General features: G+C 51.1%; 1 protein-coding gene across 9 annotated transcripts in view; it reads right to left on the bottom strand.

Annotated features, from left to right (window-relative positions):
• Nucleotides 1-581: 581 nt before the first annotated feature.
• Nucleotides 582-16,142, bottom strand: part of NFATC1 (nuclear factor of activated T cells 1) — a 105,731-nt gene continuing 90,170 nt past the window's right edge. Inside the window, exon 8 of one of the 9 annotated variants that reach the window (XM_059706431.1) lies at nucleotides 582-3,516. In XM_059706431.1, the coding sequence (XP_059562414.1) occupies nucleotides 3,467-3,516 (50 nt within the window). In that variant the 3' untranslated portion in view covers nucleotides 582-3,466. The remainder of the gene's footprint in view (nucleotides 3,517-16,142) is intronic. The other 8 variants (XM_059706418.1, XM_059706420.1, XM_059706416.1 and 5 more) reach the window with 8 other exon arrangements.

Below are 16,142 nucleotides of genomic sequence, written 5' to 3'. Positions count from 1 at the left end.
AGTCTCAGACTCGGGAAGAGATGGAGTTACGGGGCCAAGGGGTGTGAGGGTGAAGTGGGGTGAGCATCACCAGCTTCCTGGGCACGTAGCTCCGGGCTCTGGGGGAGGTGCCTGTGTTCAGGTTCCCGCATGGTCTCCATCACCGAGGACCATGAGAGACAAGTGACCCAACGCTCCAGACGGTGGGCCAGCTGTGGCTAAGCTGACATCTGTCACAGCTTCCCAGAAAAACGCAGTCTTCGTTTGGTCTACAAGTGTGAGGGCAAAACCTATCAGCTTGCTGCTGGAAATGAGTGCCTAGAATCTAGGCCAGGGGTGGGCAAACTTTTTGACTCGAGGGCCACAATGGGTTCTTAAACTGGACCGGAGGGCCGGAACAAAAGCATGGATGGAGTGTGTGTGAACTAATATAAATTCAAAGTAAACATCACTACATAAAAGGGTACGGTCTTTTTTCTTTTTCTTTAGTTTTACTCATTTCAAACAGGCCGGATCCAGCCTGCGGGCCATAGTTTGCCCACGGCTGCCCTAGATGTATTTGCTTATTACTCAAAACCAACCTAGGAGAAACCGCCATCATTTCATAGATTTATATTTTTATTTCTGGAATATAAAATTGTTTTGTTGGCAATAAGGGGGAAACCAGTTTATAAAAACTCACTTTGGAACTAATAGATTCCAGTGTCTTCTTCAGTGGCAAGCCTCATTCTCTGACCCAGACAGCCTGCTCTCAGGAGACGTGTGGGGGCCCCAATTCCCTCTGTACCGGGGGCTCTTGGATGCCCTATGGGCCCAGCATTCGAAGTCTGTGCCAGGCCCCGACTTGGGACACTGCTTGGTCTCAGGGCACTTCCTGTTCCCGAAGAGCCGGGTCCTCTTCCTCCCCCTGTGGCCACCAGACCCTCCTCTGGGTCCCCTTTACTCCCATGAGCTCCCTGTGGGTTGTGTGGCTTCCTTCAAGCACAGCGCAGAAACCTGGTGGGATGGGCGCTGCGTTTGGGGATGAGGGTCCCCCAGGGCTGGTCTCCATCTGTAACCCTCTTAGCAAAGGAGACAGGCATGCTTGCCTTAGACATGTCCTAGAAGCAAATGTTGTTTCTGACCACTTAAAACAATAACTACTGGAAGCTCTAGGTTTCACACTTGACTTAAGAACGACAGAGGCTGGCTTCCCACCAGAGCTGACGGGGAGATTTGGGTGGGGAGAGGGGTAGCTTCAGGAGCGAGTGGAAGGGGTCGAGTTTACGCACACACCGTCTTGCTGGAACAATGGTCAAATGGCACGCGGGTCTGTGTGTGGCCACGGCCTCACCCAGGCTTTTCTCTGAGCACAGATATTTGGCAGGAGCGAACGCTCCCTCCCCCACACAGCCTGGATGCCGTGCTCGCAGCAGCTGGCTCCACGTCCGCCCACGTCCACAGGGCTCCCTTGAAACACAGAAGGAAGAGAGAGGAGCTCTGTCGGCAAGACGCACCTCCAGGCGCAACGATCAGATCGTATCAGCGCATCTCCACGACACAAAGCCCTTCTCACAGGTACAAGTCCCTGCAGCAGCGAACATGCTTCCCGACGAGGCAGACTTTCCACTCGGGAATGACTCACCCTCAGCCCGGAGTGTCCAGCGAGAAAGTGTTGCTTTATTGGGTCTATTTCCTAACTACAGAGATAGCGGACGCAAACATCAAACATTCCCTTTCCACATGACATCCATCAGAAGTGTTTCATGCAAGTCTACGATGCCACACGCGAGGCGGGTTCTGGGGTCACAGGCAGGAGGGGCGCCTGCAGGGAGCAGGACCGTGTGTACATACACGTAGCCACACATCTTCAGTTCTTCACCGATATGTGCAAATGTGACCAATGTGGCTGTCAGATGTTCGTTGAGTTAAAAAAGTAAGACATACTCATACAGAAGAACGTTTTAAAAATAACTTTTTCGGTGGGAGAGTCTCCACCATCGCGTTAGGTTCAATGAGGACCTACAGCCTGCACTCGCGGCTGCAGTTCAGGCAGGTTCCAGGAGGGGGCATAACTTCCTAAGGCACAAGTATCAGGTTAAACATGTTTTAATTAAACCATGCTTTTTTTTTGGTTATGTGAAACAATAAGTTGTGGCTAGGAGTAATGTGTAAGAAGCTGTTAACGGTACAAAATGCAGTAGTAAAGCTTACACTACCCTATCTGTTAACAGTAACTAGTCTGAAACCTACTACAATCGCTGCGTATTAAAACGTTTTTGGTAATTGTTTTCTTACATGAAGCAGAGTTATAAGGCTTCTGTGAAATAATAATCTTATAGCCGAACAAATATATTACACTCCCTTCATAATGTTATTTACAGTCACTTTCCAATTTCACCATGTGGTAACACGGCGTTCTGAGCGCACCTCCCCCGGCTCCTAAAGTGCTCGGTTATCCGCACGAGACGAGAAAAACGTAGGCCTGTCGGGGGTGACGGGCCCAGTGGGAGTAGCTGAAGAGCCAGGTTTGATGCTGGTTATTGCTGGCGCAGAAGCCCTTGCTGGGCGAAGACCGCAGACCACCTATTTCTTATTTATACATAAATATGTGCCTATATATGTACATACATGCAAATGCAAGACCTGTCCTGTGACAGATTTCTTTTCTTGTCCAGTAACCTATCTTCTGCTATTCAACCTACTTGTGCTAATTTCGAAGCCAGATTAAAAACGAAATCCTAGCATACTACAATGGACAAGCCTATGGTTTTAGTAACACAGGGGAGGGAAGGGTATTATGAAAGAGCTGAGATGAAACACTGGAAGATCCCTAAAATGCACTGAATAAGGCAACAAAATCATATAGCACAGCCGCCCAGGAAAAGCTGAAATAAAGTAGGGAACGAACGTTCAGTTTTCCTCACAAATGCCTAGCTTGCCAGTGTTCTCCTGCTTTTTGCAAAGTTTGATAAAGCCTCTTGATGAAATGTTTTTATAGCTTTGCTCCAATAAATACTCTCCTGGTGGCAAGTTTAATGCTTATGTCTAAGATGCCCTGATGCTGTGGTTGGATTAAATAAGGCACTTCCAGTACTGAAATCCAGGGGTGCCCGAGGGTGCACTGGGGTCAGGCTGCCACAGGGGTCACTCCCATGGGGGTGCCGTCACACAGTCTGTCTCCTACGCTCACTCCACCCCACCCTTTATTTTCTTCTTGAGATGACTTTTCCTTCAGCAGATGGAGTGTCCTTCCTTCCTTCCTTCCTTCCTTCCTTCCTTCCTTCCTTCCTTCCTTCCTTCCTTCCTTCCTTCCTTCCTTCCTTCCTTCCTTCCTTCCTTCCTGTTAAAGAGCTACTTCTTTGTACGTATAACACATCTTCAGTAAGTCGGAAGTTCTGAGTGGTACCAGGTGTGCTCCGTTTATTTAGTCAGAAGTCTGGATGCTGAACCTCCACTGTCACCCATCGACACCATGTGGCTCCTGAGTGAGTCCCGATGTTGCCAACTACGAATGGGTGCTGGTGCTGGAGAGGTCGTTTCGTATTATTTCATTTACTGCAAGAAAACAGAAATAAGAGAACGCATTAGGAGACCACCACTCTGCAGGGAACCGTATGTAAATAACCAGCAATTCCATCAGCCACGCTTTCAGGATGTTAAGTGCAGCCTGTGAGAAAGGAACTGGCTCCCCTCCTGACTCTTGCCACGTCCGCAAGGTGTGCTGAGCCAGCAGTGTGGCTGCCCAGGACCTGGCTGCCGTGACTCAGGCGCTGGTGGCGGTGCAGTTACTGCTCGCGGTGCGCCAGGGGCTCCCCAGGTCCTGAGTGCATCTTCTTCCGGCAGGAAAGCACCACCGAGGTGTCCGTGGGTTCGCAAAACCAACAGTTGGCACCCACGTGGAAGCACCTCTGGAAGTCCACGCTCGTTGACCACCCCTCGGCCTCATCGTCAAGTCGGAGAGGGGCCAGCGCCGGCAGCAGGAGCCCCCTCTGTGGGGTCTCGTCCTTCATCTCTGGATCCTTGTCCACGGCCATTATCAGCCTGTGATTTTTGGCAGCCAGAGAGGAAATGAGCAAAGGCCATCGAGAGTGAGCTGCACAACACCCCTCCCTCCACCAGCGATGGGCACCCAGATAGGGGAAATGTCACCAGGGAGGTGTCACCACGGTCACTTTCCTGACAGAACTGGGAGGTGGGGAGCTCGTGCTCACGTCACGGAACTGCCAGGCTTCCCTCTGTTGCCCAGATAAACTCCATGTGTTTCTGCAAAGGCCCCGGCCTATCCAAGGGTGGCTTCCTGAGCAATTAGTTGGTGCACATTTCATCTCCCCCACTCCCTTCCCTAAATTCCCTTTCAACATCCACCCCCCCCCCACAACTATTTTAAAGAATAACAATAATAAAACACAGTTGGGGGAACCAGGAATTGTGTCATGGGACCTGATAACAGAACTCACTGGCAGGAACCCCAACCGCAAACTTCAAACCCTGGCTCTTCCCAAAGGTATGGCCTGGCCGGGACCCAAGGCCATAGTGTCCACCCTCTGCCCGAGGCCACCTGCGGCCTGGGCGAGGGGCTCCAGCTGGCTGCCCACAAAGGACACAGCGGGGCCCAGCCTGAGACAGGGACGTGACATGCCACAACTCCCCTAAAGATGGCGAACCAGTGACTGGGACACACTGGGAGGGACTCACCCTCTCCTAGGGCTCGTCACAGCTGCCGCTGGGGCAATAGCGACGCCCAGAGCTCAGAGCAGATATCAGGACAACACTTGCTGAGAGCGTGCACCAGGCGGCTCCTTAGCTGCAGGTGGCTTTTCCGCCACAGTCCTGGGCACCGTGGAGAAGGGAGGGCAGCTCTGCCATGCCCGTCAGGGCCAGGCAGCTTTCTCCTCATCCTCCCAGGCATCTGCCCGCAGCGACCTCTGGGCCGAGATGCTTGCTGAAGCACACAGGGGCCCGGGACGCACAGGTGATGTCCCATTCTTTCCCATTTCACTTGTTACGCTCTTTCTTCTTTAGGACACGTGTCCATTTGTTATTTGGCAGGACATTGCTACATCAAAGGACATTTTGACAAAGAAAAAGTCACCAATGTTGAGTTTCTACAGGGTGTGTCTGGGTAAGCAGAAGGCTTACTGCAGGGAGGGTGTCTCACACCAAGAGAGTGTGTGGAACATACCTAGAAAGACACTGGTCTTGTGGGCAGAAGGCTAGTCCCTGGTGAGGCGACAGAGACAAGTTACTACAACACGACACTGCGGCACCACGCCTATTTCTACAGCACCGGACTGTCCACAAGTTGCTTTCAGTGTCATCATCTCATTTATTCCTAAAACAGACCTGAGGCCACGGGAGCAGCAACAGGTTTGGGGCCAACATGGCAAGGTCTGGGCTCCTAGGTCAGCAGTCCTCCCGCTGGGCAGCGGGAGCACAGGGAAGGTGGAAATGGATGGCGGAGGGTGACTTAATCCAGGGTGCTGACCAGCCATGACCTACCAGGCAGAGCAAAGGATCCCAAGTGAAGAAGTGATGGTCCCTTCAGTTACCCTACAGCAAGAGAAGGGTTTTATTTCCCACCCCATGACCAGGGATAACAGAAGTCCCAGACCACAAATGTGATCTAGTAAGATCAGTGATTCTGTGGTTGAAAAGGTCTGAGGCAAATAATGATGGAGAAGAGGAGGGAGGTCTGAGGGCAATAATGATGGAGAAGAGGAGGGAGGTCTGAGGGCAATAATGATGGAGAAGAGGAGGGAGGTCTGAGGGAAATAATGATGGAGAAGAGGAGGGAGGTCTGAGGGCAATAATGATGGAGAAGAGGAGGGAGGTCTGAGGGAAATAATGATGGAGAAGAGGAGGGAGGTCTGAGGGCAATAATGATGGAGAAGAGGAGGGAGGTCTGAGGGAAATAATGATGGAGAAGAGGAGGGAGGTCCAAGGGAAATAATGATGGAGAAGAGGAGGGAGGTCTGAGGGCAATAATGATGGAGAAGAGGAGGGAGGTCTGAGGGAAATAATGATGGAGAAGAGGAGGGAGGTCCAGGGGAAATAATGATGGAGAAGAGGAGGGAGGTCCGAGGGAAATAATGATGGAGAAGAGGAGGGAGGTCTGAGGGAAATAATGATGGAGAAGAGGAGGGAGGTCTGAGGGAAATAATGATGGAGAAGAGGAGGGAGGTCTGAGGGCAATAATGATGGAGAAGAGGAGGGAGGTCTGAGGGAAATAATGATGGAGAAGAGGAGGGAGGTCTGAGGGCAATAATGATGGAGAAGAGGAGGGAGGTCTGAGGGAAATAATGATGGAGAAGAGGAGGGAGGTCCAAGGGAAATAATGAAGGAGAAGAGGAGGGAGGTCTGAGGGCAATAATGATGGAGAAGAGGAGGGAGGTCTGAGGGAAATAATGATGGAGAAGAGGAGGGAGGTCCAGGGGAAATAATGATGGAGAAGAGGAGGGAGGTCTGAGGGAAATAATGATGGAGAAGAGGAGGGAGGTCTGAGGGAAATAATGATGGAGAAGAGGAGGGAGGTCTGAGGGAAATAATGATGGAGAAGAGGAGGGAGGTCTGAGGGCAATAATGATGGAGAAGAGGAGGGAGGCAATAAGCAAAGCAACTATAATCTTCTGGTTCCTCAAGGTGACACAGACCACAGGAAAATAACATCTGTTTGAAAAGATAAAAGGGGAAGAAACTTCATAAGTGGGCTTCCCCTACTGCCCACGGTCGCACCTGAACCTGGCGGAGCCCCTGAAGTGGGTGTGAGTGTGGAAACCATGCAGCGTGTCCTGAGCCATCCAAGGCCCCGGTTCCCATGTGGCTACTTTGGTGCTGGCCCTGCTCTCTGACCCTATTGGGGCCTCAGGAGAATGAGGAGGCTGGAAGGGCCCACCCAGTGAGCAAAGCTCTCGCCTGCCTGTCATTGTGGTCCACTGGTTTCTGATGAGCAACTGGCCCTGCTTCCCTTCCAACAACATGACGCTGGAAGTGCTGGGTCATTAGACAAGCCCAGCAATGTCAAGTCGGGATCACAGATCACAATGTTTCAGACATCTTGGGGACTCACTCAAGAACCATCACACATGCGTCAACATCCTCTAGAACAGTGGTTCTCAACCTTCCTAATGCCGCAACCCTTTAATACAGTTCATGTTGTGGTGACCCCCAATTTCATTGTTACAAATTGAACATAATTAAAGCATAGTGATTCATCACAAAAACAATCTGTAATTATATATGTGTTTTCCGATGTTCTTAGGTGACCCCTGTGAAAGGGTCGTTCAACCCCCAAAGGGGTCATAACCCACAGGTTGAGACCCGTTGCTCTAGAATCTCCCCTAAGCACTCCATGGACAACAAGCCATGATGGACAACCATACACTGCGGAGTGGATGACGTCCCCCACAATGTTCTACACAGCTGAGGATGGGTAACCATGAAGTTCAGAGTGGGCAAAGTCCCACACAACCTTCTACACAACTGAAGACCAACAAGCATAAAGCCACCCTCTCTTCCACAGCTACAGCCTGTGTCATTGAGTCAGGAAAGCCACGAGGGTTCCCGTGTCACGGATGGACGGAGAACCCATCAGGAAGGGCTGAGGAAGGTTAAGTATTTCTTTGATGACCGGGCCGAGAATAAAAACCTGGGACCCTCTTGCCCCGCTCCTCTCCTGGCCACAACTTCCTATTTCTCTTCCATGAGGTCATGGTTCCGAGTCCGTATCAGTTCACAGCTACCCTGGGCTCTGCGCGGGCTATTTTGGGAGTGGCTTTCTCTCTTTGATATGGTCGTGTCGATGACACCCACGCTTTCCCACAATGTCTTCTTTCTGCTGATAGTTTCCATTTCTTATTCAGCTTTTCCACCTACACCAAGGTTTTTCTTTATAGAAGTATTTTGAACTGCAGGTACCATGTGACCCTCACAGCTCGTCAGAGACCTGAAAGCGGAACCTTTGCCTGGCTTCACGTCAGATGTCCCTCAACAGGATGTGGTGAGCTGTTACACCACAATTTGATTTAATAAGAAGGGTTTTTTCCCTTATATTTAATTTTTTCACTAAAATGCTCCTAAGGTGGAAACTATTGCTTTTTTCTAAAACTTATGTGGCAGTTCGAACTCTTGTTCTAATCTGGGATGTGTATGCAGGATGTGTGTGTGTGTGTCCTACACACCCAAATCCACCTCTACATACATATCTGAAGTTGAGTGAAAGGGAAATTAGTATTTTTTTTAAAAAAAATATAAAAGCTAAAATGTACAGCTTTTTACCTGTACTTACATTATCTGTAAATATTACCCAGATTCTTGCTAAGAAGACAATCGCTCGGTTCACCAGTAGTTGTACAAATGAAGGTGAAGTGCCCTTTTTAAAGTAAAATGTACTTTCATTAATGCGTTTCTTTTTTTGGATCACGATTTTGAAAAGGTTGACATAAAGCCTCATGTTGCAGTGCAATATCCAAGGTCCATCTCTCAGGGTCACTCATGGGTTTTGTATGACTACTGACAGCCGCGCAAATAGGGAAGGCATTGTTGGAGTTTGAATATTGTTTAATATGGTTGTCCTTCTCAATGCCTAGCTTTTAGGCAAAGTTTCTGAATTCATGGTTTCTGAAAGCAACAAAGGATCTGAAATCTCATTTTAAGGACTGAGCAAAGCACTTATTCACCCAGTCCTCTGGCTTCTCAGCACTGGCACAGACACTAATCTGAATATTTGCAGCATCCTACAAGGAAGGAAGGACAGATATTGTGGCTGCGAATTTTGTACATGGAGAGACCATGGCACACTCAGTTGAGAGGCAAGGATGTTGAGACCAGGACCTGGTGACCAGAGCGTGGCTGCTGCCCCACAGCACCCCAGGCCTTGGTTCTCAGAGCTTCCGACGGCACTTGCGAGCTGCACTGCAAATCGATGGTAGGTGCAAGCTGTTTTCTAATACTTACTAAAAGGTCATGAAGAGACCAGGAGCTGTGGTCCCCAAGAGGGTGCTGGGAGGGTGGGCGGACACAGGCCTGTTGTTGGTGCCTGGGCCTGTCGTCCCTCCCTTCCTAATTCCACCACCGTCCCCTTCGTCTGGTCCTCACTGGTTTCACCCGTTCAGAGCGCAGACATGGGGTTCCCAAGGGGAGGAAGGAGAGGGCACAGCGATTACCCCCTTTTCTGACGCAGCTTCTCTCAAGAAAAGCAAAACATCTACACCCACCACCAGCACCACACACACACACACACACACGTGCGCGTGCATGGGTGGTTCTGCTGGAGCTAACAACAGATTTTTTCCCCCCCAGTCCTTTCTCCTGTATCAGCCTTTATGTGCTTTAAACATTTTGTTTTGTTAAAAAGGAGAAGAGGGACATGACCAAAGGAACCACGTGGGACCTGTCTGTCACCTACTTTCCACTGCATTGTAAGAGCACACACGATGGTCAGCATTTCCTTTGCTCTAAAACACACAGAAGGTGAACCGGGTGCCCCGTGAAGATCTCGGTGCCCAGAGATTGCTGACACGCACCAAGCCTTCAGAAACCCCAGCCGCCAGGCCCCTAACTCACACTGTTCCACATGAAAAAGGCGGGCGGAGGCCTGACCGGGACAGAGCAGATGTTCTACCACATGGGTGTGCTCTACCTGTTGTGACTCGTTCTCGGGAGTCGGCGAGTGAGTGGCAGCCGCCCACCACCCGCTGCGAAGGCCTCCTCCTGGCAGGGGCCCGGGGCTCCAGGCCCGACTGCAGTCTGGACAGGGTTCCACGGCGTCACCTGTCTCCTCAGTCCCAAGCTTTATCACCCACGTCCTGCTCGCTACTCTCAGGGAAGGGGTGACAGTCATGCTTCTGTGCGGAGGGGCTTTGAGTGAAGGGATAACGGTGTCACTTTAACCTGCAGGAGGAAAGAATGGCCGCGGAGAAAACCGCGTCCTGGCAGTTAGCGTGGCCCGTAGATCCCAGGAAACGTAGGACGTTACGTGGCCAGAGTTAAGATAGAAATGAACCCTGGAGGAAAAGTGCCCCCTAAAGAGTGACGGAAACCACAGCGCATATCTAGGTGTGTTTGCCTTTAAAGATGGCTTGACGTCCCCTTGTCCAGCGGTGCCTGGGCCATGCGACGCTTTCTCGGATGGCCACCAACCAACGCTGACACCCGCACTCCTGAAAACCCTGTGATTTCCTTTCCCACTTTGCTCAGTCCCACATTCTCCCTGCATTCAGGGCACAGCATTCCAACCATCGCACAGAGAAGCACGAGGCAGCGGCAGCGCGGGGGCCTGCGGCCGACCTTTGCAAGGCCAGCCTGAGACCTCTGCAGACTGAGCGCTCGCTGTCGGGAGAAGGGGCTGGAAGACCAGCTCCTGTTCTCGTTTCGCCTCTGAAGCCCCGAGTGATATGGCTCCCGGAGGAGCTGGGGCCTGAGGGTCCCACCTGAGGAAACAGGAGGCTCGGCCAAGGCCCCTTCCTGCTTTATGAATCGGGGATTTTCAGTCATCGAAATGGAGACTAGCGTTCCATGTGCTGGGGAATACACAACGCATGAAGCTCATGGCCTCCCTCCCAGCTCTCTGGGAGGCGGGGAGTATGCTTATTAGGGAAACGGGACCAGAGAGGGCAGGAGATGAGCCAGTCCTCGCACAGCAGGGAAACAGAATCAGGAGTGGAACAGGGCTCCCGCTGGTGGGATGAGGTGCCGTCAGGATTCCACCAACGTCAGCAGAGAGGGTGGGGCTGCCAGCTGGTGGCTTCCTCGGCCTCGGGCCAGTTTTTTAAATGGCACAATTGCTAAAATGCTCCATCCAAAGCTCAAATCACCTGCTTGTATAAAGAAAAGACGTGCACTCGCGCTTTCTGGTAAACTTTCAGTTTACTGATTGTCGGAAAAAGGAGAAAATTATCGGGCATGTGAGTGAAAGTCACAGCAGTCTGGAGTTAATGCAAAGTCTGAGCTCAACCACAAGGCGCACATGTTCTCACAAAGACACACAAGGTGAACAAGACGGGGCTTATCCTGCTATGCGTTTAGTTTCCACGTTTCTTACAATGCGTGTGTATCCCTTTTATTACCTGGACAAATGCCTGTGTAGGCTTTTAGGTTAATGCAAACGTTAGCTGTGTCTTTTCACTTCTCTCATATGGAATCGGCCAGGAAAACCGTGGCCCCACACCTGGCCCCAGAGTTGTGGGCTCTGGGGAAGGGAGAGCCAGGGAGGTAGGCACTAGGAATTTTTAGATGGATGTCCACACAGATATTGATTCTAGTTCCCTAAGAACTGGATTTGGGCTGAGAATAAGAAATCTGGCTCCTCAATGTTAACCCATTCATTCATCCTTGTTTTTTTTACAAAAGGGTAAGAGGGAGAAGGACCACACTTTGCAAGTAGCACTTTTATCAATTAAACCCGTCTTTGTTGATATAGGTACCTATTAGCTTACTTTCAAAAAAGCTTTTTAAAGCATTTTCCTCTTCTTCAATAGTTTTGTTAGTTCCAGTAAGGAAACCAATTGTACTAGGAATTTTAAAAAAATTAACAGTATTCATCTACTGCCACTTAGTAAATTAGCCAGCCCAGCAGGGACACTGCCTGGTTTGGTAACATGTTGCTTTTCCATGAAAAGAACAATTTCTTCAAAGCCATTATTGTCGTTTAAACAAAAGCAAAATGGGAAGCACAAAGTCTTCATGATTCCACCACGGGGTCCACACAGGATCACTTCCCACGTCGCATTATGTCCCAGGGATTCTGTCCAATTAAACGCCGACCACAAATAAGTACACAGCACAAAAGCAGCTCTCACTTCTTACTCCACGTTCCTCTGAGGGACAGAAAAATGCACAATCCTTACAGGGGACGAGTTAGAAACGTCTCAAAAAAGCCAAAACAGCTTTCCAAGGAGCAAAACAACACAGGAAGGACATTCTTTCCCATTCCTATAAGTAGGAGATAATTTTAAAAAGCATTTCCTAACGTTCCCAGAAAACACACCTTCAGCTAAAGTTAGTATGGTAACCTCAGAGCATAACAACTGAGGTGGACACACGGAAACCCGAAATATCTCAGGCCAAACCTGTCCTTAAAGACGTCCCTTTCGGGAAGTCTCCGAGTCGCTTGTTGTCCTAAACCTTTACCATATCTGCTGATTCTGGGATGGCGAGTCAAGCCCTACGGGGCATGCAGCTGTTCGCGCGGCTGTACCTTTTCCCACAGGGGCGCAGAGCTGCGCTCCCCATGCCTACGGTTTCGGGGGACTGCTGAATGCCCAGCGCTCACGGTTTCCACTGGTTTGTATTTAAGGACTTAAATAATTAGAGGAGGTGTGAGCTGAGGATGTGAAAACACCAGGATGGCGGCCACAACTCAGAGATGAGAAAGTGGGAAGCGGGGAGCACGCTTTAGTTCCACGGCGACAGTGCATCTGAGCCCCGAGAGCACCTGGGTGGGGGCCCGTGGAGAGCGCAGTGGTCTCTCTCATGTGGGTTTTGATTTCTTCAGAAGAGGCAACCTCTTAGGACGTCTGCTGTAAATACCTGCCCCTGCCCAGGTCAGCAGGGGCAGGTATTTACGGGGAGCCTGCTGTGTCCACCACGGCCTCACTGGGCCCGTTAGGCGGCCGCCCTGGCACCTCTTGAGCCAGGCGCTGCCTGTGACTGTGGGTTGGAAACAGGGCGATTTGGCCATGAGTGTATCACAACCACTGTAATTCTGAAAATGCAGAGTTGCAACATCACTAAACTCGTTTTTTACTTTCAGCTTTTTTTTTTTTTTTTTCGAAGATGCTCTGTGAAGCAGTGGAAAATAATACAGTTTCTCAAGTTTCATTAAAAAGTAAGTTCTCGGGTTACTTGGGGTGTCCTGGACCGATTTCAGCCTTCACTTATTTTTATCTTTTTAATCCTAATCAACCACCGCCACGGGGCCTGCTATTTTTGGAAGGAGGGAGAACGGGGCAGCGGTGGGGCTGACTGACAACAAGTCACCGTTTTAATAAAACATGACCCTCCCAGCTGGATGTGGGGTTGGCTGACGAACACTGTTGTTACACGGGCCTGCCAGCCATTAAAACAGAATAATTTTCCTACCTTCAGTACCGCTTCCTTATTTAGCCTGAATTCTCCAAATAATGCAAACGCCCCGTGTGGAAACTCCGGCACCCGTGGGGACCGGCAGCCACGTGACCGGGCGTTTCCACAGGCTCGTCCTCCTCGCCTCTCCCCGCCGTACGGCAGGGCGTGTGCTGGCCACATCACCTGCCCATTATTTTATCGATGCCAAACCCACTCCGCAATCACTCACTGGGATCATTAAACTGCCAACAAGCATTTTTCCAGGGCTTTCTTTGTGTTACTAGAAATGTATTCTCTCAAATGGCGAAATTTCTATTCAAACAGAATTAACAGGATTGAAAAAATGACACATTAAAAAGCTCCCTTTAATTAAAAAACAAACAAACAAACAAACAAATGGGCCCGGAGAGGGAGAGACTGCTGCGGGTTAGGGTAGGTTTGCTGTGAGACCAGGGGACTCAGAGTGAAAGGCAAGAACAAAGTGTGGCTTCCGTCTTGGTGGGGCAACGGATGAGCCGGTCAAGGCCAAATGCTGCTGCTCTGAGTCTGGGTGTGAGAGGCCAACGTGGCCCATCAGCCCTCGGCACCCATCAGGCCGTCCGCTGGCGCCCCGGAACCGCTCACCAGCTGCCGGGTTTGGGTCAGAAGATGCTGCGCACTAAGGAAGCGACAGTTCCGGGGTTCATGGGAAATGAAACCCACCTTCTTGTCATGAAATGTGACTTTGAACCAAATCCTCACCTTACCAAAGGACTATTAGTAACTGTGTTAGGTGTGGTCAACGGCATTGTGACCCTGGAAGGAAACGGCCACTTGAAAGACGTAAGTGGTATGTGCGTGAGGGATGGAGGGGTGGAAAGGTGTGAGGCCCGGGAGCTGATTTCTATGATCTCGGCAGCCACCACTAAAGGACATGATGGAGTGACGGTGTCCGATCGTGCCCGCCCTGGTGATGAATCTGGGTGAGGGGTGTGCAGACCCATCATACTATTCATTCTACTCTTGTGGATGTTTGAAATTTTCACCATTAAAAGCCAACACTATCTTCAGAGAGAAACGGGAACCCAAGGGAAGATGGTGATTGGCTGGTCAGCCTCCCACGTCTGACCCGCTCTCTGGGCACCCAGGTGAGGCGGAGGACACCAGGGGCATCCTGGCCCCGGCCCCACACCACACCACAGGCGCACCGGGCCTGCCCCTGCTCCTCGTGACACTGGGGACTGGCCGAGTCACCTGGAGCTGGAACGGATGCAGATTCTCAGGCCCACAAGACCCACTGAACCAAAACACTTGAAGAAGAGCCCAAGATTTGGTCCTCCCCCACACGGATGTCTGAGACACAGGGGTTAGTTGGGGGCGACCAGGAAGTGCTCAGAAGCCTTTTGGGTGCCTTGGGAGAACTCTACCCTTCATTTACTTCCCTAGCGCTGCTCACCTTCAAATACCCTAACCTCATTCAAATCTTTAAGAGGAAATTCTGTGCTAGTTTTTTTACAAAGTGAAAACGTAACACTACGAGTGACATTTTGCTTGAGGTTTGAGCACAGCCTAAACATTCCGAGGAATGCAGTGTCGAGTAACACGCAGGCTGGGGAGTGATGGACGATGCCATGTGGCTGTGGCGCTGAATGGAAAAGGGGGGGGGGGATGCAGAGAATCGCTTGGAAAGCTGGATCCTCACTGGGGGGCAGGAGGTCACCCAGCCCAGATCTCAGGGCCAACACGCAGCTCTGATTTATTCCTCAGGACTCAGGCTTGGGGACCAGCACCCCAACCCCAGAGCCACCCGGAGATAGTCACCTGGAGCCCATCCTCACCTGCAGCTTGTGGCACAGGACGGCCGAGATGGGGTGACAGCTCCGCTCAGCTGCTCTGAGCCAACGGGCCTCTGCACAGCAGCCCGGGACTTTGAGTGTTGAGAAAGGAATTAAGATGACATGCAGATGTTCTCATTTTCATTGTTAGAATTTGCAAGAGTTTTTAAAGTGCTATTTAAAGTTACTGATGCCCCTCCACACTTCTTAGACTGAATTCCTGCAAGGCCACCTCCATTTCACAGGCACAGAAACTAAGCTGAAGCAGAAAGACAGCGTGTGAGAACTGAGATCTGCAATGGGGGTGGCCCCTCCACAAGCCTGCACCCACACAGGTGTGTGATGTCAGCGCGGGTCAGCAGCTGCATCCTGGTGGGTCCTTGCAGCACATGGGCCTCAGCCACAGCCACTGCTGTCTCTCCTTGGTGGAGAAGCTGGTGAGAAGTGAGGAATACAGCTCCTATTGTCTGCCCGCCATCGCCAACATCCGCCCTCCACTGCCCTGTCATTGGCTGCCATCTCCCGCCATCACCAGCCATCTCCAAGCCATTGCCCCACCATTACCCATCATTGCCCGCCATCACCCCACCATTGCCCACCATCACCTGCTGTCTCCCGCCATTGCCCACTATCCTGTAGCTCCAGGAATGGCTGCAGCCACAGCCCAGAGGGAGAGAACAGCAGCCTTCCCTGAGTCACAGCAGAGGACACAGGGCAGGATTCTAGTCCTGAAAGCTGTCCCTCCTGCCACTGGTGGACCAGCCGAGGCAATGCAAGCCCCCTGTGATCGAGTGGGCTGTAGCCGCTGCTCTTGGCCACCAGTGCCCAGGCGGAAAAGCAGTTTTGGGCAGGCGTGAGAAGGTGTGGGGTGCCCCAAAGTCCAGGGTCTGGGTATGGTGCCTGCAGAGCAGCGTTGTGCTTTGGTTCTATGTCTGGTTTGCTGCTGGTGGGAGAAGCCCGGGGGCAGAGAGCACTGGGTTAGCAGCATCAAGTCTTTATTTATTTTCTTTTGCTGTTAATCCTTGCCCAAGGATATTTTTCCATTGAGTTTTAGGGAGTAGAGGGATGGGGAGAGACAGAGAAATATCGATGTGAAAGAGACACATCGCTTGGTTGCCTCCCTCGCACACACCCCCACCAAGGTACATGGCCTTGACCGGAATCAAACCCGGGACCCTTCAGTCTGAGAGCTGACGCTCTATCCACTGAGCCAAATGGGCTAGGGCAAGTCTTTCTTTCTTTCTACCTCACAGCACTGCCTTTAGTTCAATTTCAACACAAAGTCGCACCTAGCACCTCGGAATC

This window comes from Myotis daubentonii, chromosome 8 (genome assembly GCF_963259705.1).
Source record: "Myotis daubentonii chromosome 8, mMyoDau2.1, whole genome shotgun sequence".
Taxonomy (NCBI): Eukaryota; Metazoa; Chordata; class Mammalia; order Chiroptera; family Vespertilionidae; genus Myotis; species Myotis daubentonii.
The sequence above is the reverse complement of the archived record's forward strand: the minus strand, read 5'-3'. Positions and strand labels throughout refer to the sequence as shown.